General features: G+C 46.7%; 2 protein-coding genes and 6 pseudogenes across 2 annotated transcripts; all 8 read left to right on the plus strand.

Annotated features, from left to right (window-relative positions):
• Positions 1-771: 771 nt before the first annotated feature.
• On the plus strand, positions 772-4,384 carry LOC117729247 (cytochrome P450 2J2-like). The gene is made up of 9 exons (XM_034530146.1): positions 772-954; positions 1,468-1,630; positions 1,821-1,974; positions 2,063-2,219; positions 2,314-2,490; positions 2,775-2,916; positions 3,002-3,189; positions 3,295-3,436; positions 4,209-4,384. The coding sequence occupies exons 1-9, from the start codon at positions 772-774 to the stop codon at positions 4,382-4,384; spliced, it is 1,482 nt and encodes a 493-aa protein (XP_034386037.1).
• A 2,026-nt stretch (positions 4,385-6,410) lies between these two features.
• Positions 6,411-9,920, plus strand: LOC117729248 (cytochrome P450 2J6-like). The gene is made up of 9 exons (XM_034530148.1): positions 6,411-6,602; positions 6,752-6,917; positions 7,793-7,945; positions 8,026-8,186; positions 8,263-8,439; positions 8,533-8,671; positions 9,223-9,410; positions 9,523-9,664; positions 9,745-9,920. The coding sequence occupies exons 1-9, from the start codon at positions 6,411-6,413 to the stop codon at positions 9,918-9,920; spliced, it is 1,494 nt and encodes a 497-aa protein (XP_034386039.1).
• An 894-nt stretch (positions 9,921-10,814) lies between these two features.
• LOC117730203 lies at positions 10,815-10,873 on the plus strand (annotated as a pseudogene).
• A 110-nt stretch (positions 10,874-10,983) lies between these two features.
• Positions 10,984-11,042, plus strand: LOC117730208 (annotated as a pseudogene).
• Positions 11,043-11,493: 451 nt separating this feature from the next.
• Positions 11,494-11,552, plus strand: LOC117730210 (annotated as a pseudogene).
• Positions 11,553-11,666: 114 nt separating this feature from the next.
• On the plus strand, positions 11,667-11,725 carry LOC117730204 (annotated as a pseudogene).
• Positions 11,726-11,995: 270 nt separating this feature from the next.
• LOC117730207 lies at positions 11,996-12,088 on the plus strand (annotated as a pseudogene).
• An 85-nt stretch (positions 12,089-12,173) lies between these two features.
• Positions 12,174-12,232, plus strand: LOC117730205 (annotated as a pseudogene).
• Positions 12,233-21,510: the final 9,278 nt, after the last annotated feature.

A 21,510-nucleotide genomic window follows, 5' to 3' on the forward strand; every position in this document is an offset into this window, starting at 1 on the left:
AAATGTACTGTTATATAAAATAAAAAGATCCTGTAAATCATTTTGAGAAACGTTCTCAAAGTCTCATAATTATGGCTTAACAACACGTATTTATTATCATACTTATTTCTACTTTATATCTTTATTAGATAGCAAGTCACATGTATGAGCTACTAAGTAATGATTGTTTAGAAGGTTTCTCATTGTAACCACTGACAGGATATTTATGTATTTCATCCCAGTGGCAGAATCACCCCCTAATAATAATAATAATTATAAAGATAATAATAATGAATTAGTTCAGTTGAGGGTTATACGCTTTAGGAAAAGCATTATGTTGTTGAGGGTCCTCACAGGTGTAGAAGTAAAATCACGAGGTGGAGGTGAGATGTCACCTACCTTGATAATGACTGAATTAATCTATCGCTGCACCTTTTGACACTCGGTCAAATGTAACTTGTATACTGAAGAGATCTTTTACACACAACTGCATAACACATCCAGTGTGCAAGTCCAATCTGTATAATGTATTTTTGCCTTATTACTGACCATTTTCTTTTTAAATCAAAATGATAAGGAGTGCACATGAAACTGTCTGGAAGAGCTCAAGCTCCAGGCTTGTTTTTCACGTCAAAGGTTCAGAGGTCAAAAGTGTTGCATAACATGTTCCTGTTTGGGGCTCCCAGCTTCCTGCCCTTCCTCACTCAGATGAACATGAGACGCACCACCGTCTCACTTGTGGAAGCGTACTGATTTTACAGGGAGGCCTTTTTAAAAAAAAACATATTCATCATGATTTTTGAAGCACTTTTTGATTTTATGGATTTTACTGGCTGGCTGTTGTTCAGTCTTACACTGTTACTTCTGATAGATGTGGTCAGAAACTGGAGGCAGCACAGCTTTCCCCCTGGACCCTGGGCGGTGCCGTTTCTAGGAAATGTCTTCACAGGAGTGGACTTCAAAACATTGGAGAAGGTGAGGTCGCACTGTACCACTTTATTTCCAAAGGGAGAGGGTTGATCTTTGATGTCCGAGGGGAATAACAATAAATAACACCATACGTTCGCATCTCAAAAGTGTTTTCTAGTCTGATATCCCTTATTATTCATTTAATCCGACTGTAAGGCAGTAAACTAAACCACACAACACTTCTTTAGAGCAGCGAATAAAGGTTAAAGTCAGGACTTAAATATGTGTGCTTTCAAAATAACATGAAACAATTTGGGAGGAAAAAAAGCTTAACACATGACAAATAATTAGTGAGAAACTGCACGTCAACGCATTTAAAAAGAAGCGCTAATTAGTTTCTCTCCAACCTTTTCCAGCAGTGGTGGCAGCGTGACGTTCCCATGAAGTGTTTACGCAATCGTCTTTAAGCATGTCACCTGACGAAAAGCATAAAGTTAACATATTGAACGAATGCAAAAGTCTCTTTGAGACGATCCCTCTCTTGAAAAAGAGTTTGTGTGTTTGTTTTTCGAAACGCAGCTCGCTCAGAAGTACGGCCCAGTGTTCAGCTTGAGGAAAGGCAGCGAGAGGATAGTGTTCATTTCGGGCCACAAGATGGTCAAAGAGGCTCTCGTTCGCCAGCTGGACAGCTTTGTCGATCGACCTGTTGTCCCCCTCTTCCACGAAGTCTTCAAGGGGATTGGTGAGTAATGACAAGCGAGAGTGACTGTGTTGAAGGATATAACATATAGCTCGGCCAGCTAACTCTTTAGACAAATATTGACTTTGTAGAATTTTGACTTTTGACTCCCCCATGGCACCATACATATCCATAGGGGACAATAGGTGCTCAGCAGTTACAGATATCTAAAACCTGTTCAATATTCCCACAGGCATAGGTTTGAGCAACGGTTACCTTTGGAAGCAGCAGAGGAGGTTTGCCACCAATCACCTGCGTCACTTCGGGGAGGGCCAGAAGTCGTTGGAAAAATACATCGAAGTGGAAACCAATTTCCTCTGTGACGCTTTCAAAGAGGAACAAGGCAAGTAGCGATTCATCCGCTGGTGCACAGGGTTTACATCCAAATATTGTTTCACCATCACTAGAATTGCATTCGTCGTATTTTCCAGGCAGAGCATTCAACCCCCACTACATCATAACGACCGCAGTGAGTAACATCATCTCGTCCGTGCTCTTTGGACATCGCTTTGAATACAGTGATCAAACCTTTCGAAGGGTTCTGGAGCTGGACAATGAGGCCATTGTGTTCGCCGGCTCTCCTCTGAGTCAGGTAACTCCCCCGATTTGTCTCAACTATCACGTTGTGATCACAAAACAAACTGTTGGTCTGTAACTTAATCTGAGAGTTCGTCCCCCGTCTACAGCTGTATAACGCCTTCCCCGGCTTGCTGAAGCACCTGCCGGGACCTCACCAGACTGTCCTCGGCAACTACCAGAAGATCATGACTTTCCTGAAAAAGGAGGTCGAGAAGCACCAGGAGGAGTGGAACCCCGATGACCCTCGGGACTTTATCGACGTATACCTGGCAGAGATGGAGAAGGTATAAGATAGTTACACAATTTCTGGTGAAGCTCCCTGGGATCCTTTACGTTCCACAATGCAAAATCCCCCTCCTTCAAGACATGAATCACAGAATCACAAATGTCTTCATACACCATCAGTTGTTTTGCGGTTATGATGAACCAAGAGTTTCAATGAGTCACGCTAAGATGGCGCTGGTAATGTCAACACATTCTTCATGATTTACGGGCAAAGTAAACATAGCTGAAATAATAGCATTTGACAGCGCAGCCCAACGTACGATGTTGATGAAACTTTTCCCAGAAAAAGAAGGATCCCCAGGCCGGCTTCAACCTCGAAACGCTGCAGGTTTGCATTCTGGACCTGATTGAGGCTGGTACCGAATCAGTTGCCACCACTTTACGGTGGGCCCTCGTCTACATGATGCACTACCCAGAGATACAGGGTCGGTATCCTAATAATCACAGTGAGCACAAGTGTGTTTTCCCAAGTTGCATATTTATGTCCAGGGGCTCTGCTTCCTTACTCAGAGAAAGTCCAGGCAGAGATAGACGGAGTGGTCGGACAGTCTCGTCAGCCCACCGTGGCCGACAGACCCAACCTCCCCTACACCGACGCCGTCATCCATGAGACTCAAAGGATCGGAAATATCGTTCCCATAGGATTCCCCAAAATGGCCAGTAAAGACTCTATACTGGGAGGATACTTAATACCCAAAGTAAATGACTATTTACCAGGCCCATTCAGATATGAATGACAAGCTGTGAAATGCACAAGTTATTTGTACATGACTGATATCAACATCTCATGATTATTTTTCCAGGGCACAACTGTAAATACCATTCTTGCATCTGTGCTGGTTGATACGAAGGAGTGGGCGACTCCAGATATCTTCAATCCCGAGCATTTCTTGGATTCAGAGGGCCAGTTCCGCAGAAGAGAGTCCTTCCTGCCGTTTTCAGCAGGTTTGCTCGATTATACTGCAGGGATGACATATTTTTGTAGGCTAACCCTAAAGTTAGTATTGCACAAAAAGCCAACGGGATTCTTTTCCCATTGGCTTTTGGATGATTGCTCAAAATGAGCTCTGTGGCAACACACACGTTTTATTATACTTACACGTTTTGTTCAGCAAGATAATCAGTAAAAAGCTGTAAAGACATGACACCGCAGTACCAACAATGAGGCTGTGAAGGCAAACTAGTTGGTGTGATGACATTCAGTGGTCTAATTTAGCCACTCGTTAGCAACCAACTTTTTTAAAACACGAAAAAATTCAAGAGCTTAACATTTCTTAATTAAGCTAGCGTTAACCACATACCTTATTTCGAGCCTCTAACCAAAAACCCATTTAAATAACCATCGACTTTGAGACAAGGGAACCTGAAGTGCAAATATAGTAATGTTTCCAGGTTTTAGGACTCTCTATTTCTATTTAGCTCTTAGGAAATGCTACCATTAAAACCAGCGCCAACATAAATCTTTATGGACACCCTTCCCCCACATATGGGGGGGACGTGGGGGTAGTGGCATAATTAGGGGATCAATATTACATAATTTTGAGCAAATTGTTATGATATGGTGTAGTTGGTAGACCCAAACAAACGCTCACACAGCAGATTTAATCCAGCCAAGGACTTTATTCACAAGCAAGCAAAACAAAAAGATAACGGTGATAGTAGTAAGACGTGGTTTAGCGGTTTTAACCTTGAGCTGCTGTCAACTGTTTCCCCTCAGGTAAACGTGTGTGTTTAGGGGAGCACCTGGCCAGGATGGAGCTGTTCCTTCTCTTTACGTCTTTCCTCCAACGCTTCACCTTCTCTCCTGTTCCTGGAGAAATGCCCAGCTTGGAGGGTGTGCTGGGCTTCACCTATTCCCCCAACGAGTTCAGGATCCTGGCTGAGCCTCGCTGATTTGCTCCCACCGTTACTCAAACCATCAGCCACACTGTCCACACGATCTCTCTGAGACAACACAATCAAAGATCACATATACGACTCACATTGAAAACTAGTTTTTTTAAAATAATATTTGACCATTCCCACCCACCCAAAATCAATTAATTAAAAAAAAAATTAAAAAGATCCCCATGTCTGTGGAGATTCACAAAGAGATACAAAACTACCCCAAAGAGACTAAAAATGACCACAACGAGATACAAAACAACCACAAAGAGATACAAAACAACCACAACAAGACTCAAAATGACCACAAAGAAGCACAAAACAACCACAAAGAGACTCAAAACAACCACGAGACTCAAAATGACCACAAAGAAGCACAAAACAACTACAAAGACTCAAAATTACCACAACGAGACTCAAAAATACCACAAAAAAGCACAAAACAACCACAAAGAGACTCAAAATGAACACAAAGACTGAAAATGACCACAAAGAAGCACAAAACAACCACAAAGAGACTCAAAATGACCACAAAGAGACTCAAAATGAACACAAAGAGAGCCTGTGTGTCTTTGTCCGATAGGTGCGGGAAAATAAGAAAATAAATACCAAGAAAATAAAATAGATAAACAGCCTGTTAACTTGAACATTGAAAAGTTTGCTGCGACAGTTTCAAACTTTTCAAACACTTTCTCACCTTTATGAATTTAGACATTTATACTAAATCAAAAAATACATATCGCTGTGCAAAATACTTGAACTGATACAGTATTGATCTCTCAATGGTTTGACAAGCTGTTATCTGCTTAATTAACTTATAACGTTCATAAAAATGTTAACCATTAAGTGTTGTATAATATACTGAGCTGATACTGAGTAGATCTTTTATCATTGTGGAGCAACAGGAGATCATGTGATGTATTAGGTCGTCATATAGCCGCCATGATGTCTTTTGTATTAGCTACACATTAGTTCAGCATGATTTCCTTCACAGCCCAGCCTCACTTTTATTACATTATTATTATTACATGCCAAGATGCATATCTGTTCCCCCTTTCCTTTTGCATGCTCACTAGTACAATGCAATGTATGAATGCAACACAATTAGGATTAGCCTTTTTGAATTTCTTACGAGTAGATAAAAAATGTTTTCTGTTGAACACATGATCTTGTATCTTCATCTAAAGCCATGCCTACAGGTACAACAATTAAACCAAATACCATAAAATCCTCTGATTTTGCCATTAATTGGAGGTGACTGTCATCACTTCATCATTTATTGTGTTAATAACAAATCATAACCTCTTGCACAAAACTTGTAAAATAATGTTTAAAAGTCTGTATGAAGGATGTTTTACTCTGTTCTTAAGTCAATACATGTTTGTAGTTGAATCCAAGAGTTGGCCTTTCACGTAAATTGTATAATGAAGATTTGGAGAAGACGAGCACACGGAGGCAGAAGCAGTGAACATCAAAAGCACAACACAATCACACTAGTTGCAATGTATTGTACATTTTGTAATGAATTTGTGCTCCTATCTTTCAAATTGGCAAACATAAGAGACCAGTCTATAGCTGTGCACCGAAGGGATCCGACCTTTTTCCACTTTGATGGGCACACAATCAGCTCAGTTCAGTTAGAACTTGACTTTTAGTCCCACTGCACTTTGTATTTATGGCTTGACTCAGATTACACTATGACATATCAGAGGTAGGAGGGAGGAAAGACAGTGGAGGTTTTGCACTTTATTGCCATCATATTACTGGACAGGATTTTATTTGATAATTACTTAGTTACTCATAATTTGTTCGATGACAGAGATGTTGTTTGACAAAGAAAAAGTAGCTGTGTGTGTAGACTGAATCAATGACTGCGGAAGTCGTCCTGTAGTGTCATTACGATGTGTAACCACTGGGTGTGTGGACCAAAAAGGCTTATATGAGCAGGTGTCGTAATACAGGTGTTTTAAAAAGGGAACGACATAGTCTTCAGAAGCTCAGACTGTCCTCCTGCTGCTGGTTCAACTCTCTAGCTATGTGGCTGTATAATGTTTTTACGAGTTTTTACCTCATGGGGTTTTTCGTGTTTATATTTATTTTTATCTTAATAGCAGACTTCCTCAAACACAGGAATCCTCAAAATTATCCTCCAGGTCCGTTGGCTCTTCCCCTTGTGGGGAATTTCTTCAGTGTGGACAGTCAACATCCACACATTTATTTTACCAAGGTAAAGTCGGATACATACATGCATTTTTATTTTTTTTTATGTGAATTTTTTTGGAGACAATGGCAGGTTGAGTTTTTTTAAAATTTTATATGCTGACGTAGTGTGTTTCTGGTGCATCATAGTTTCTTTCTATAATTCATTGTCCGCAGCTGGCTGACGTCTATGGAAAGGTGTTCAGCGTCCGCCTCGGCGGTGAAAAGATGGTGTTTGTGTCCGGGTACAAGATGGTGAGGGAAGCCATAGTGACGCAAGCCGACAACTTCTTGGACCGACCAAAGGATGAAATCGCCAACAGGTTTTACTTAGGAGACACAGGTGAACAAATCTCTCCCGTTCTCTTGTCTAATCTTTTCCTGTTCTGGTGTCAAATACCAACCCTTCCGTTACGCCCCTCTGCATACTCACGCACAGGTCACCCTTTAACACACTGATCTTTCAAGTAACGACATTGTAAACCTGTTAGGGAGGCTGGGAGCCACGGGGGCAGGACTCAAAGGCAGACTCGAGACGAGGTAGTCAGGTTCAAAAAACAAAGTCTTTACTTCGGGCAGGGTTCGGTACACAGGTAATCAGAGAGGCAGGCAGGGGTATCCGAATCGGCAGGGAAAGAGTCAGGGGTGGACAGAAACAGGTCAAAGCACGGGGAGGCACACAGGGGTAAAGCTCTGGTAAGCTCATGGACGTTAAGAGACAAACTGAACAAAGAGTAGACACAGACTAAATACACAGGGGAACGAGACACAGGTGGAAACAATGAGGGCGGGGCTTGCAATTACACAGGAGGGCGACACACAGGGAGGGAGGACTCTGAACCGAGAGACAAGGACCTAAAAAAAACAACTAATGACGGGTGCATGGGTCAAATAAACATGATTTTAAAGACTGGTGTTGAGTTATATTAGGACACGTTTTCCGTATTACATTATTTACATTTTACTTAGTTTCCGTAGTTATTTTGAGCCCAGCCATGATGTTTTCTTTCTAATGAGGTTTTGTTAAACCTAAACAAGTGTTTTCTGTAAATTACCGTAGTTTGAAACGCTGGTCTACAGAGTGTGTTAGAAAGTGACTAAGAGGGGTCCTGACAAAGCGTCGGTAGGTGACGAGTTCGGATGAGAACTTGTTGCTGATGTGCAGAAATTAGTTCCCCTGAGCCATTAACCCCTTCTCCTCTGCATGCTTGTTTCTAGGCGGTCTGTTCATGAGCAACGGTGAAACTTGGAAGAGACAGCGACGCTTTGCCTTGTCTACCTTACGTAACTTCGGCCTCGGCAAAAAAAACATGGAGCAGAGTATCTGTGAGGAGATCCGACACCTGCAGGAGGAGATGGAGAAGGAGAAAGGCAATGTGAACAATACGGTCATCATCAGCAGCTCTTCAAGTAGGACAGCATTATCTGAACCATAGGTTCCTCTCCTCCAGGTGAACCTTTCAACCCCGCAAGCCTCTTCAACAACGCTGTGTCCAACATCATTTGCCAGCTGGTGATGGGGAAACGGTTTGACTACAGCGACCACAACTTCCAGATCATGCTAAAGTATTTGTCTGAAGCTATCCGCCTGGAGGGCTCTGCATGGGGTACGGTAAGTCTAGCTAAAGTGGTCACAATCATAAAAAGTAGATGGTGATGAAAGGTGATCAACTGTTTCTTCTGAGTAGCTGTATCAAGCATTCCCTGGAGTGATGAAGCACTTGCCGGGTCCTCACAACACAATGTTCAGCCACTACAACGCCATCCTGGAATTCATCAGTCAGGAGGTAGAGAGCCACAAGAAGGACCTGGACCACAGCGATCCACGGGACTACATTGACGCCTTCATTATTGAAATGGCGAATGTAAGTGAACAACTGCAGTGTTCAGAACTGTGTCACCTCTCCTGTCATTTTACCAGCCACTCACTACTGGATCTTCTCTGTGTTCCTGAATAGCATCATGAGTCTGTTCTGGGCTTCACTGAGTTCAATCTGGCTCTATGCTCTGGGGATCTCTTCCTGGCTGGAACGGAGACAACCTCCACCACTTTGCTCTGGGCTTTGGTTTTCCTCATAAAAACCCCTGATATTCAGGGTAGGTGACATGCTAGGCTCTACAGTGAAAATAAAGTCTAAACGAGCTCCAGCTTTGCTCATGGCTCTGTGGAGCTGTACTTAGGTACATTTATGCTCTTGCACAGATACCAATAATTTACCATTTCTGCCTGTTCTGTTTGTTATATCTTAATATTGGACTGACAGCTTTACATCTGACATTTACATCATAATCTTAAATATCTATAAGTGGAATAAGTGAATAAATACTTTTTGTAATACGTGAACACACCAATAAACTACTGCTTTAATGTCAGACATTAAACTGTTAATGTCTTAATTACTGTTAAGTAATGTTGCGTCTTAATTTTGATAGTAAATACATTTTAGAGTAGAAACAGATTTGTTTGCAGTATAACTGGTTGAAAATTATTCATTTACGATTGATTGGCCTGTGATTAATTGGCATGTTTTTCTGTAAATGGCATACAATCTAAAAATGTTGGGCCACCCCTGTATTAAGACATTGAAATGTCATTAAGGTCATCCGGTTGCTACAAGTGCAATTCCTTAGATTTTCATGTTTTCTAGACAATGTCCAGGCAGAAATAGACAAAGTAATCGGACAGACGCGACTGCCAACTATGGAAGATAGACCCAACCTGCCTTACACTAATGCCGTCATCCACGAGATCCAGAGGATGGGAAACATTGTTCCTCTCAATGGACCCAGAATGGCTGCCAGGGACACAACACTGGGTGGCTACTTCATACCCAAGGTGAATTTAGCACACAGTCCAAATTTGAAATCTGAACAGGAATTTTGAGGAATGAAAAATGTGTTGCGGTTGAAGAATGGCTTGGTTCTAACCTATGGATGTTGTTTTCTAGGGTACGTCCTTGATGCCCAACCTAACCTCTGTGCTGTTTGACAAGACCGAATGGGAGACTCCAGACACCTTCAACCCCGGACACTTCCTAGATGCTCAGGGAAAGTTTGTGAAGAGAGAAGCTTTCCTGCCTTTCTCTGCAGGTAAACCACATTCACCTATATCTTAAGTATAACCGGAACCAGAATTACCTTACACCTTCATGTGTTTGTGGACTCTTCAGGGAAACGTGCGTGTCTCGGTGAAGGCCTGGCCAAGATGGAGCTGTTCCTGTTTTTGGTCGGTTTACTACAGAAGTTCTCTTTTTCTGTTCCTGATGGAGTAGAGTTGAGAGCAGAAGGATTAACTGGACTTACACGCTTACCACACCCCTTCAAGGTTTACGTAAAAGTTCGCTGAATTATGTAACATCTAAATGAATCTTTTTCCATCTTAACTATTAAGGATAGAAAGCTGTTGTTAATCTCAAGCTTTCACTTCTGTGTCATTGCCTCATGTACTGATGACTGATGGCCTTTATTCTCTCCGACTGTACATATTCTTATATAAATGACACTGTTGATCAAATGTGTCCCTTTGTCTTTGTTATTAATGAGAAAATTAATAGAGATTCCATAAACAAGAGCTATGTTCAGCTAGAGGCTAGCAGACCAACGGTTGCAAGCAGACTGGGAGATATTCTGGACCTCGGTAGCATTCTTCAAAAAGTCATCTACTCACCCAGGGAGGACATTCTTCAACCTAGACCTTAAATAAACTTGCTTCCAAGGATAAGACTGCCTTTCCAGTCATTTTGAAGGAACTTGAGATTCAAAATCACCATATGATGATTGGCTTCACGTCTTACCTAGTGGCTCCTTCACGTGGTGCCCACGCTCCAGTACCCTCTATGAGGCTTTTCCCGGATAGAAGCCCTTAAATAATCCCCAGGAACATTGGTTAGTTGTGTTATTACAATAGCACATATACTAAAATTGGAACAATGCAGAGAAGATTAGCATGGCGTTTCGCGGAAATGGTTCATTCATATCCGTGGGGATAAGAGTATAGGGGGGGGGGGGGGGGGGGGGGGATTTGCCGCCAACCGGAAGGTCTAACCCTCGGCGGTTCGACTCCAGCCAACGAGCAAAGAAGATGTTTCACATCTGTATGAAGATGCACATCTGTCCTGGTCTCCTGATGCTTCACGTCTTTCCCAGTGGCTCCTTCACATGGTCCCCGCGCTCCAGTACCCTCTTGCAGGCTTTTCCCGGGTAGAAGCCCTTATATACCCTCCAGGAACATTGCTAAGTTGTGTTATTTCGATAGCACATATAATAAAATTGGAACAATACAGAGAAGATTAGCATGGCGTTTCGCGGAAATGGTTCATTCATCTCCGTGGGGATAAGAGAAGAGGGGGGGGATTTGCGGCCAACCGGAAGGTCGGCCCTTATATACCCCCCAGGAACATTGGTAAGTTGTGTTATTTCGATAGCACATATACTAAAATTGGAACAATACAGAAAAGATTAGCATGGCGTTTCGCGGAAATGGTTAATTCTTCTCCGTGGGGGTAAGAAGAGAAGAGGGGGGGGGGGATTTGCGGCCAACCGGAAGGTCTGCGGTTCGACTCCAGCCAACGGGCGAAGAACATGCTTCACATCTGTATGAAGATGCACATCTGTCCTGGTCTCCTGATGCTTCACGTCTTTCCCAGTGGCTCCTTCACATGGTCCCCGCGCTCCAGTACGCTCTTGGAGGCTTTTCCCGGGTAGAAGCCCTTATATACCCTCCAGGAACATTGCTAAGTTGTGTTATTTCGATAGCACATATACTAAAATTGGAACAATACAGAGAAGATTAGCACAGTGTTTCGCAAATTCGTGGATATGGTTAATTCATCTCCGTGGGGAAAAGAAGGGAAGGGGGCGGGATTTACGGCCAACCGGAAGGTCGGCCCTTATATACCCCCCAGGAACATTGATAAGTTGTGTTATTTCGATAGCACATATACTAAAATTGGAACAATACAGAGAAGATTAGCGTGGCGTTTCGTGAAAATGGTTAATTCTTCTCCGTGGGGGAAAAGAAGAGAAGAGCGGGTGAATTTGGGGCCAACCGGAAGGTCGGCCCTTATATACCCCCCAGGAACATTGGTAAGTTGTGTTATTTCGATAGCACATATACTAAAATTGGAACAATACAGAGAAGATTAGCATGGCGTTTCGCGAATATGGTTAATTCTTCTCCGTGGGGGTAAGAAGAGAAGAGGGAGGGGGATTTGCGGCCAACCGGAAGGTCTGCGGTTCGACTCCAGCCAACGGGCAAAGAACATGCTTCACATCTGTATGAAGATGCACATCTGTCCTGGTCTCCTGATGCTTCACGTTTTTCCCAGTGGCTCCTTCACATGGTCCCCGCGCTCCAGTACCCTCTTGGAGGCTTTTCCCGGGTAGAAGCCCTTATATACCCTCCAGGAACATTGCTAAGTTGTGTTATTTCGATAGCACATATACTAAAATTGGAACAATACAGAGAAGATTAGCACAGCGTTTCGCAAATTTGTGGATATGGTTAATTCTTCTCCGTGGGGAAAAGAAGGGAAGGGGGGGGATTTACGGCCAACCGGAAGGTCGTCCCTTATATACCCCCCAGGAACATTGATAAGTTGTGTTATTTCGATAGCACATATACTAAAATTGGAACAATACAGAGAAGATTAGCATGGCGTTTTGCGAAAATGGCTCATTCTTCTCCGAGGGGGTAAGAAGAGAAGAGGGGGGGGGGGGATTTGCAGCCATCCAGAAGGTCGGCGGTTCGACTCCAGCCAACGGGCAAAGAAGATGCTTCACATCTGCATGGCGTTTCGCAAATTCGCGGATATGGTTAATTCTTCTCCGTGGTGAATAGAAGAGAAGAGGGGCGGCCAATTGGAAGGTCTGCCCTTAAATAATCCCCAGGAACATTGGTTAGTTGTGTTATTTCAATAGCACATATAATAAAATTGGACTTGTGTCAAACTGCATGTGTATCTATGTGTTTGTGCCTCACAGCACAACAGAAGCAGTGAACTGGGAATTGACAATGGCAATACCTGAGGCCTCCTATATGTGACAGACAGACTCACCTCAGCACTGTTGGCAGGCGATGTGGAAGGCTGGACCGGGCAACTGCTCCTCTACGGCAACGCCATCAAGGCAGACATGGTTCATTCCTCTGTGCAGACAGGGGGGGCTTTTACTGGCGCCCGGAAGGCCCCTCCCACCCACACCCCCCTCCATCGTCACCAAGAAATAATAAAGCTTCAAACAAAGTGAAGATTGGAAAATGTATTTATTACTATATAGTAACAAAGTAATGACAATAACAAACATGAATAATAAACGAGTAATAACAAATGAATAAAAATGATTACAAAGGAATAACACAAATCAACTAATAAACATTGAAAAAAAATAAGTAATAAATAATTAATAAATAAAAACAAAAGTAATAAAAATGTCCCTCATGGTCCCCCCTTATGTTTTTCGCGCATCTCCTCCTTCCACTCCTCCACAGTTTTCCCGCCGACCGCCGCGCAGTAGTGGACCCCATAAAGGTGAGTGTGGCCAGTTTCAAGCCTTTTGGGCCGGCCACACTTGCTGCAGGTGAACTGCGTCGTCGGTCGGCGGGTTTTGGCCCTGGGCTGTGGCCCCTGGCCGGCAGCAGCAGCCTCGGCTGCCTTCCTCTTCCTGAAGGCTGTGGTCCGGGGTATGGATGGCCCAGGAAGAGGAGGCTGACCAGCAGGAGCAAGAGGAGGAGGAGGAGGAGGATGGGCGAGGCCCCCGGATGAGGGTCCTGGCTGCTCATCCGGGGGGACCTCAGCGTGGAAGGGCTGTCCTTGTCCCACCTGAACATAGGACAGCCCTTTAGCCGAAGGGAGAGGCTCGGCAGCAACAGCTCCTGCAGGGACGACGCCAACGTCAGTTCCCTGCGACAGCACAGTCTTCCCTTTCCCCATCTGCCGCCGAGCAAACCTGGAGACAATCAGAATGTTCTTAGACTCTTCATCAAACCATAAATCACACTACAGGTTATAAAACATCAGAACAGCCTCATGTTGAACTCTTACCACTGGATCAGGGTCCTTTGTTTGAGCTCGAAGAGCTGGAGCTCCGTCTGAGCCATCAGCCTCGGGTTGTGCAGCACTGCCCCCTGGATGGCCACGTAGTCCGCGAGGACGAGGGCCCACCGAGTCCTCGTGACCCCACGGATCTTCGTGGCCGCCGGATGGAGCTGGCAGAGCTGGCTGCAAATGGCCTCCACCAGGCGACTGGCAATGGGCCAGTTTGCAGGGCCCGAGTTCAGTCCGAGAAAGCAGCTGAATATGTCGTGGAGAGGAAAAGCGTGGGTTAATATACGGCACATATTTAAGAGAGGACACATTCACATTTGTAACGAGTCTCACCGTTGGGAAGTCGTGTTCTTCCCCTTCGGTGCCTTGAACCGCCCCTTAGGTTGTCTCTCCTGGTATCTGGGAGGGTAGACCACTCGCTGCTTGTCCTGCTCTCGCAAGCGGTTCCAGAGCAGGATGAGTCTGTCTACCCTGCTGTCAGGGAGCCCCTGAAGGTTCCTTCCTTCCACCAGGGCCTGGGCCAGCTTAAGGACATGCTGGTACCCGGGCTGGCCGTCAGGAACCTGGATGTTCTCCTGAGGAGAAACTGAGCCAGTTAGCACAGACTGCTGTGAAATATGCCATCTTCATAGTTGATATGCCATCATCCTTATTACACATTATTGTAGTCAGTGATCTCACCTCAGAGTCTGAGGAGGGCTGCTGGGGAACCTCAGGGGCCTCAGGAGAAGCGTCGGGGGCGGCCGGACCGGATGGCTCAGACGGCACGTCAGCTGGATCACCTGACCGGGCTGCTGCTACGCTGGTGGATGGGGTATCGGTCTGGAAGATGGTGGGGTCCTCCACATCTTCACAGATACCCTCATCCTCCTCTTCTGCCAGCGACTCGATGGCAGCAGCAGCCTCGTCCGAAGTGTCAGGGTCCAAGCTGACGTCCTCTAGCACTTTCCCAGTCTGCTGGTACAGGTACTCGACTCCGATGAGCTCTCCTGTAAACACACAAAGTATTTAATAGCTGCTGCTCTTCCTCAGTCGTGATGTTGGACTAAGGGCTTTTCCCGTCACTTACCCGTGTACTCAGCAGGCTTGGTGAAGTCCTTAACCAGTTGACGACCAAGCACCCTTTGGCTCTTCTGATTAAGGACGTGCTTGAGGTGCCCACTGTAGGAGTGCAGACGTCCCACCTTACCCTCAGCTGCAACCGGTGGCGGTGAAGCCGCCGTTGCGCGGTCCTCGTTCCACCTCACCAGTCCATCGACCAGGAACGCCTGGAAATGTATCCCGCTGGCTCGCGTCCCTGAGGAAGCAGGTTTAAAAATAAATAAATGAAAATGTCAAAACTAAATCTATTTGATCACAACCTGTTCGAAGAGACACGAGTACCTGGGATGAACCGGTTGAGGTGGAGGTGGAAGGACTCCAACGATGTGGAGCCCCTCGCGCAGCGATAAACCGGCAGGATGACTCCGCCCTTGGTCAGCCTGCCGGTCTGGGTGTACAGCTGCACCCCTGGTGGGTCCTGGATGCAGCTGATGTGGGGCCTCTGCGTACTCCATATGTCCTGCATGCAGAGAGCGTCGAGCAACGGGATGTCCAGGCTGTTGCGTCCTGCTGGTCCGCCGAAGGTATCGAGGAGATCCTGTATGAGGAGGGTCGACACCTCTGCCCCACGTGTCCTCCTCCGACAGTGGAGCCTCCATTCCCGTTTGGAGATCTCCTCGATCACCTCGGCGTCAGTCAGGCCAACCATCCCACGCTTCTCCTCCAGCTCGGACCGCTTAGCCTCGGTGAGACGGCGGGCATCTTCAGGGTCGACCTCGAAGATGCAGCGAGACAGCTGCCCCATGAAAGTGGGGTACAGCTCGTGGGCCTCAGTGGTGACACCTGATGCGAAGCGTCGCATCAGCTGGCAGATGCTGAGTCTCACCACGAGCTGCTCCCACTCCTGTGAGAGAAGAAATATAATGTGGGTTAAAAGTCTGTACCTGTTTTATATTACCGATACAGTTTTAGTATCAACACTGTCGGTTTCACACCTGGAACAAGTCAGCTGTCTTCGACACGCCGTCTCTGTCGCAGCAGTCGCGGTCCACGTACATGAGCTGGGGGGGGGGTACCCCGGCGAGTCGGTACCGCCTCATTAAGCCGGTCGCCATCCTGGACAGGCCCCCGGCGCCCTCGGAGCAGGTGAGGACGCTCATGAGGACCTGCCCATGCTCGTTACCGACGTTGGTAACGCAGGTGGCCGTGTCAGAGGCGGCACCAGCGAGCTTCTTCGTCACCTGGAGAAAGAGTTGAGAAATGCTAACGTGAGAACATAAACACATCCGAGGTGTCAAAGCAGCTGGAAGAAAAAAAGACTCCACTCGCCTTCTTAGTGGAATCCATCTTTAAGATGGACCCGAAGGTGGAAGTGATCCTGGCCTTGTACTCATCCAGCCGCGACAGCACATCGTAGGTGAAGACCGTCATCAGCCACACGGGTTTTGGTACAGGGGGCATCTCGGGTGGTGGTGGTGGTGTCTGCCCCCTCGCCGAGTACAAGGCCAGGAACTGCTCGCACACGCCGAGGTACTGGATCGCTCTCCGCATCCAGGTCTCCGAGTGCTGCTCGCGCAGGGTGTTGTACAGCCGACTCGCACTGTTGCCCAGAGTGCGAGACCTCAGCTGTACAACCACCCTCAAGTCACAGGACAGCCTGCAAAACAACAGCACAAACACGTTGTCCAACTTTGTCACCACAGAAATATCAAACTGGATGTTCAGCAAAGATATTAATTTCATGTCTTACTTGTACGTGAGTACAGCTGGGAACTGGCAGCTGTACTGGGGGGCCAGCTGCCGGATGATGCCCTGCGACCACCCTCCGACCTTCTTCTTACACCGACGACACTCCAGGTACTCGGTGGCCATGAGGTACCAGCCGTCGATGTCCAGGACCCTCCGGATGGTCCTGTACAACCCAGCCTTTGTCATGGACCCAGTGCACAAAGGCTGGGGGCATGTCAGCTGTTGATGCCAAATCTGGTGTGGCATCCAGAGGAACAGCCGACATGCAAAGAAGAGATCGGGGGATGCGGGAGGCTGGCTGTAGACCGGCCGGGTTTGGGGAGGTGACCACCAGAGATTCAAGTCGCTGATGAGGCGAGACCTCCCCGAGCTGTCCCTGGTAAACAGCACCCGACTGATCCACTGCTGCTGCTCGGCAGAGAGAGCTGCCTGCCAGGACTTAGGCAGCAACTGATTAAACAAACATACGGGACAACTTAATACCCGAGGGCACTTCTGGAGGGCGGCAGAGACACCTGAGGCCTCATATGTGTGACAGACAGACTCACCTCAGCACTGTTGGAATGCAGTGTAGAAGGGAGGAAGGCTGGACTGGGCAACTGCCCCTCTACGGCACCACGAACAGCTGCAGGGGGTGTGGGAGAAAGGAAGGCTGGACCGGGCAACTGCGCTAGAGCTGGAGGGTGCACCAGGTCTGTTTGGTCCTCTAGCAGTTCCTCTTCTGTGGGCTCATCCCGGACAGCAGAGTCACCAGCTCCAGGATTTGGTGCTGAGGTGGAGACATGAAGAGAGAGAAGAGTACAGGAAATGAACAGTGTTCAACAAAGATGAATTAACTCTATAAGTTAGGCTGGACTTGCCTGGACATGCAGGCTTAGGGGCCACCAGCCCCTTCCTGAAAGTTGGATGTTCCATCTAAACATAAAGAGGAACATTCGCAGTAAATACTTCAAGATCATAAAGAATAATAAATGATGATGAAGATCATGTGACACATAGTCATTTTTTTGGGAGCTTGAGATCTAGAATAAAACAGGAACAGTTACAGTATTTTAGTTACTCACATCAGTTTGTAATTAAATCATTTTCATCAGACAATTTATTTAAAACTCTCAAAGGTCATTACAACTCTACTGAACTGTTTACTTAGACACATATGAATAAAACGGGTTCATTTCTCCTGGTTTGTATGAGTAATCACAATAATGACCCATAATGTATAATTAAATGATTATAATAATCTAATAAATAATATATAATAACAAGTTAATAACACGAACCCACGTGAATAACAGGTTTAGACAGCAACACCGTCCGCTGGTTAACACAGAGTCTTAATTAATAGAGTCTCGTTATTAACGGACGAACTAAGTCACTAAGTCAGGACTGTCACACACTAACAAGAGCCCTTATATGAGCGCAGCTACGTTAGACACTCGTATCCAACAGCAGTTAATAAGCACGTTATTGATAAAGTGTAGAAAGGTTTGGGACTCACGTGTCACGGTTTTCAGGTCGCGGAGAGTAGTGTGCGCCGCGAGGCGAGGATCCAAGATGGACGCTCCAGATTGTGAAAATGGGACGAGCGAGCCCTCTGATTGGATGGGAAATTAAACAAATGGAACAAATGAAACAAATGAACCAGATGAAACAAATGAAACAGTTGAAACAAATGAAACAATGTAATCAAATGAAACAAATGACACAAATGAAACAAATGAAACAAATGAAACAAATGACATTGTTTTTGTGGATATGGTTAATTATTCTCTGTGGGGAAGATGTTTACACTTTTACGTTCAATCTGAATCACAGAGCTCCAGCAGACTGTCCTCTTGACAGTGCTCACTCTGCGCCCCCGCCGCAGTACCGGCAGCGGCCACAGCGGCCACGGCGGCGCTGTTTCACCCAAATATGAAGAAATCACATTTCTGTGTCCTAGTACTTTCATTGGACAGTCTCCCTAACTGGTAGTGCACTGATTGGCTGCTGCAGGGGGGGGGGGGGGGGGGGAGGGGCGTCTCGCAAGGCGAAGTCTCTCTGCTCACTCTCAGCGGAGACAGCGCGCAGTCAACTAGCGGTAAAGAAGAAACCACACACGCGACTTCACGGTTACCGGACGAGAGAGACAGCATTATAACGGAGAAAAAAAACGACAACTATACCGGTAAAGAAAACTAAAACGGTAAACAAACACTTAAACTGTATGAACGTTAACCGGGGCAGGTACACTGTGCACGCTACGTCTACCGGAGGACGGTTGAAACCACGGCTGCATTCTTTAAGTTAACGGAATAAAATGTGCATTATTTAAAATGTGCATTTTTTTTACTGGTTTACTGAACAATATCTGCTTTATTTAAATGTTTTACATTTAAAATAATACTCTGTTAATTTGAACAGAGTAAAATGTGCATTATTTAAATATTACACAGTAATGTGCATTCTTTAAATGTTACACAGTAAAGTTAACAGAATAAAATGTGCATTAATTAAATGTTACACAGTATGCTTACTGGTTTAATATCTGCTTTATTTAAATGAACAGATGGATTACGCACCCAGTTTTAACTTGACTGCGTCCAATGAGCTGATGCTGAGAGCCTCTCCTGAGGCCCAGGCTTTCTCCCGTCAGCAGGAGGTCGGTCGTTCCGGGCGGCCTAAGAACCAACCGGCCACCTCGCAGGATGCCAGGGACCGGGTCGCTGCTGGTGGAGGGGACTGCACAGACAACAAGCTGGTTCTCAGTCGCCATGAGATCCAGTTTGGCAAGTACAGAGGGCAGACCTTCCACTGGCTGGCCAGCAACGACACCGGCTACCTGGTCATGATTGTGGCGGCTCACAGTAAGGAGCGGGAGTCGGGGGACAGCAGCACCGACGCCCAGATGCTGAGCAAAGACGCTCTGTGGCGGTACGCCAAGCTGTTCCCCGACCTGATGGAGGTGGTAACCCGGAGGAAGGCCTCTGACAGCTCCTCCGAGGGAGCGCTGGACAGCAGGCTGGTGGGCTTCGGTGACCACGCCGCACTCACCTACCGGGCCTTTTATGAGTCTGCGGATCCAGTGGTGCAGAGGTGAGTCACCGAGCGAGTCGTGATCCAACCGTCACTGTGAGGCGTTTCCTGTTGTCATCTAACGAGGCTTTGTCCCTCCACAGCTACAGGATGTGGCTCAGGCGAACCCGCATCCACTCTGTGGGCTCCAGCATGGACCACCTGAAGAGGTACGTGCTGGAGACGGACCAGAAGAAGAAGGCAGGCTCTTCACCTTCTGCTCCACCAACCTCCACGGTCACCATCTTAGCCACCTCCTCCTCCAGGGCCTCCTCATCTTCCTCTGGGCATTCGAAGAGGGAGACTAAAAGGAGTAGGGTTATCATAGGTACGTAGTCTTCCACCAGTAGACCAGCGCTGCTCTGTCGGTCTCTCGTGGTTCAGATCAGTCCTGATGATTCTCTGTTACAGATTCCTCCTCAGAGGACGACGCGGTGCTGGTTGTTGCAGCTGCTGATTATGAGCGCTCCCTTTCTTCAGGTGATGACCCCACCATCCTGTTTATTGAGTCTTTATTGTGTTTAATAGGAGGCCCAAAGGAAAGTCATTAAATGAGTTGTTTTTCTTTTTTACATCATGGCGTAGCTCCTAGTGAACCAGCGGCCCCTGCTCCACCTGCTCCACCTGCTCCACCTGCTCCACCTGCTCCGGCCCAGAGCAGACGACCTGCAGCTCCAGAATCTGCCCGTCTCCCAGCCGATGTCAGTCCTCCGATAGAATCTAAACACATGTTGGATGTTGGAAGGTGTGTTGTTTGTTAACGTGGTTTCTATATTTATGTGCATGTGTTACAGGTTCTGCTCCTCCCAGAGAGCTGGAAGAGCACACTTCCCAGGGTGCAGCACGGGTGGGTGAGCCAGGCCCTCTTCACCAGGGACCCCACTGGGAAGCCTGTGCTCAAGACGGAGCTGCAGACATGGTACTACCCTCCTGGCCCTCGCCAGCTGTACCACCAGCCTCCGGCCTCGCTCGACGCCTTCTTCCAGCGGCCGTTCTTCCTCTGGGTACCCTACAGGATGTGGCAGTGCCCCATCAGCTGCCCAATATGTACCCATAAAATGACCGGATGTGGTTTGTACAAGACTGTCCGCAAGGTCCTGGACACCGACGGATGGTATTTTATGGGTACAGAGTACCTGGAGTGTCACCGCTGTAGAAAGAAGTTGGCATCATGGTCGATGAGCATCATGGCTCAGCTGGATGAGGGGTACAGGAGTGTGTTCCCAGCGTTGCTGAAATACAGGTACATCAAAGACTTTAATCTTAAAGGGGACTTTGAACTCTGGGGGGAGGGGAGTGAGGAGGGGGAAGTGAGGAGGGGGGAGTGAGGAGGGGGGGGGAAGTGAGGAGCCTGATAGCCCCCTCAGCTCTTCACACCTCTCAAAGCTCACAACAAAGGCCTCACACAACAAGTGTTCAACTGCCTTTGTTCAAGGTCCCTGTTCATCTTTCACAGCAGGGACCTGCTCAGATCTTGGTTTAGTGGTTATTTTCCATGAGCAGTTCTGTGTTTTTATAAAAGCTTACAACTCAACCCGTTCTGTCTTTCTGTCCACCTTCTCGTTGTCTCTGCAGGCTGTCATGTGACAAGGTGGTTTTGGGACAGATGACGGGCCGGACGCTGGGCAACAGTGCCAGCCGTCTGCGCTCCTGCCTGGTGGAGCAGCACACGGCAACCTGGATGAACAGTTGCAAACGCTTCATGTCCATCTATAAGATGTTCATGATGCCGGGTGTGACTGTTCCACCTCCTCCAGCCCTCCCAGAGATGGAGCCGGTCCCCACCAGCAAGTGGATCCTCTCGGCCTACGTCACCGACAGCTTCTCCCGTCTGGAGGAGATGAGAGGCAAGGTGACGTCCATCTTTGGCTCCATCCTCAAAATGGACTCCACCAAGAAGGTAGAATTTTAACTCAAGTTTGTCATGTACACGGTTGTATATTTTAGTACGGTAGCGCTCTGGTAACTCTTTTAGAATGAGAGCATCTTGACCCGATTCCCCCTCAGGATCATTAAAGTCCTTCTGGTTGTGTAGATCACCAGGAAGCT

This window comes from Cyclopterus lumpus, chromosome 4 (genome assembly GCF_009769545.1).
Source record: "Cyclopterus lumpus isolate fCycLum1 chromosome 4, fCycLum1.pri, whole genome shotgun sequence".
In the NCBI taxonomy this organism is placed as follows: Eukaryota; Metazoa; Chordata; class Actinopteri; order Perciformes; family Cyclopteridae; genus Cyclopterus; species Cyclopterus lumpus.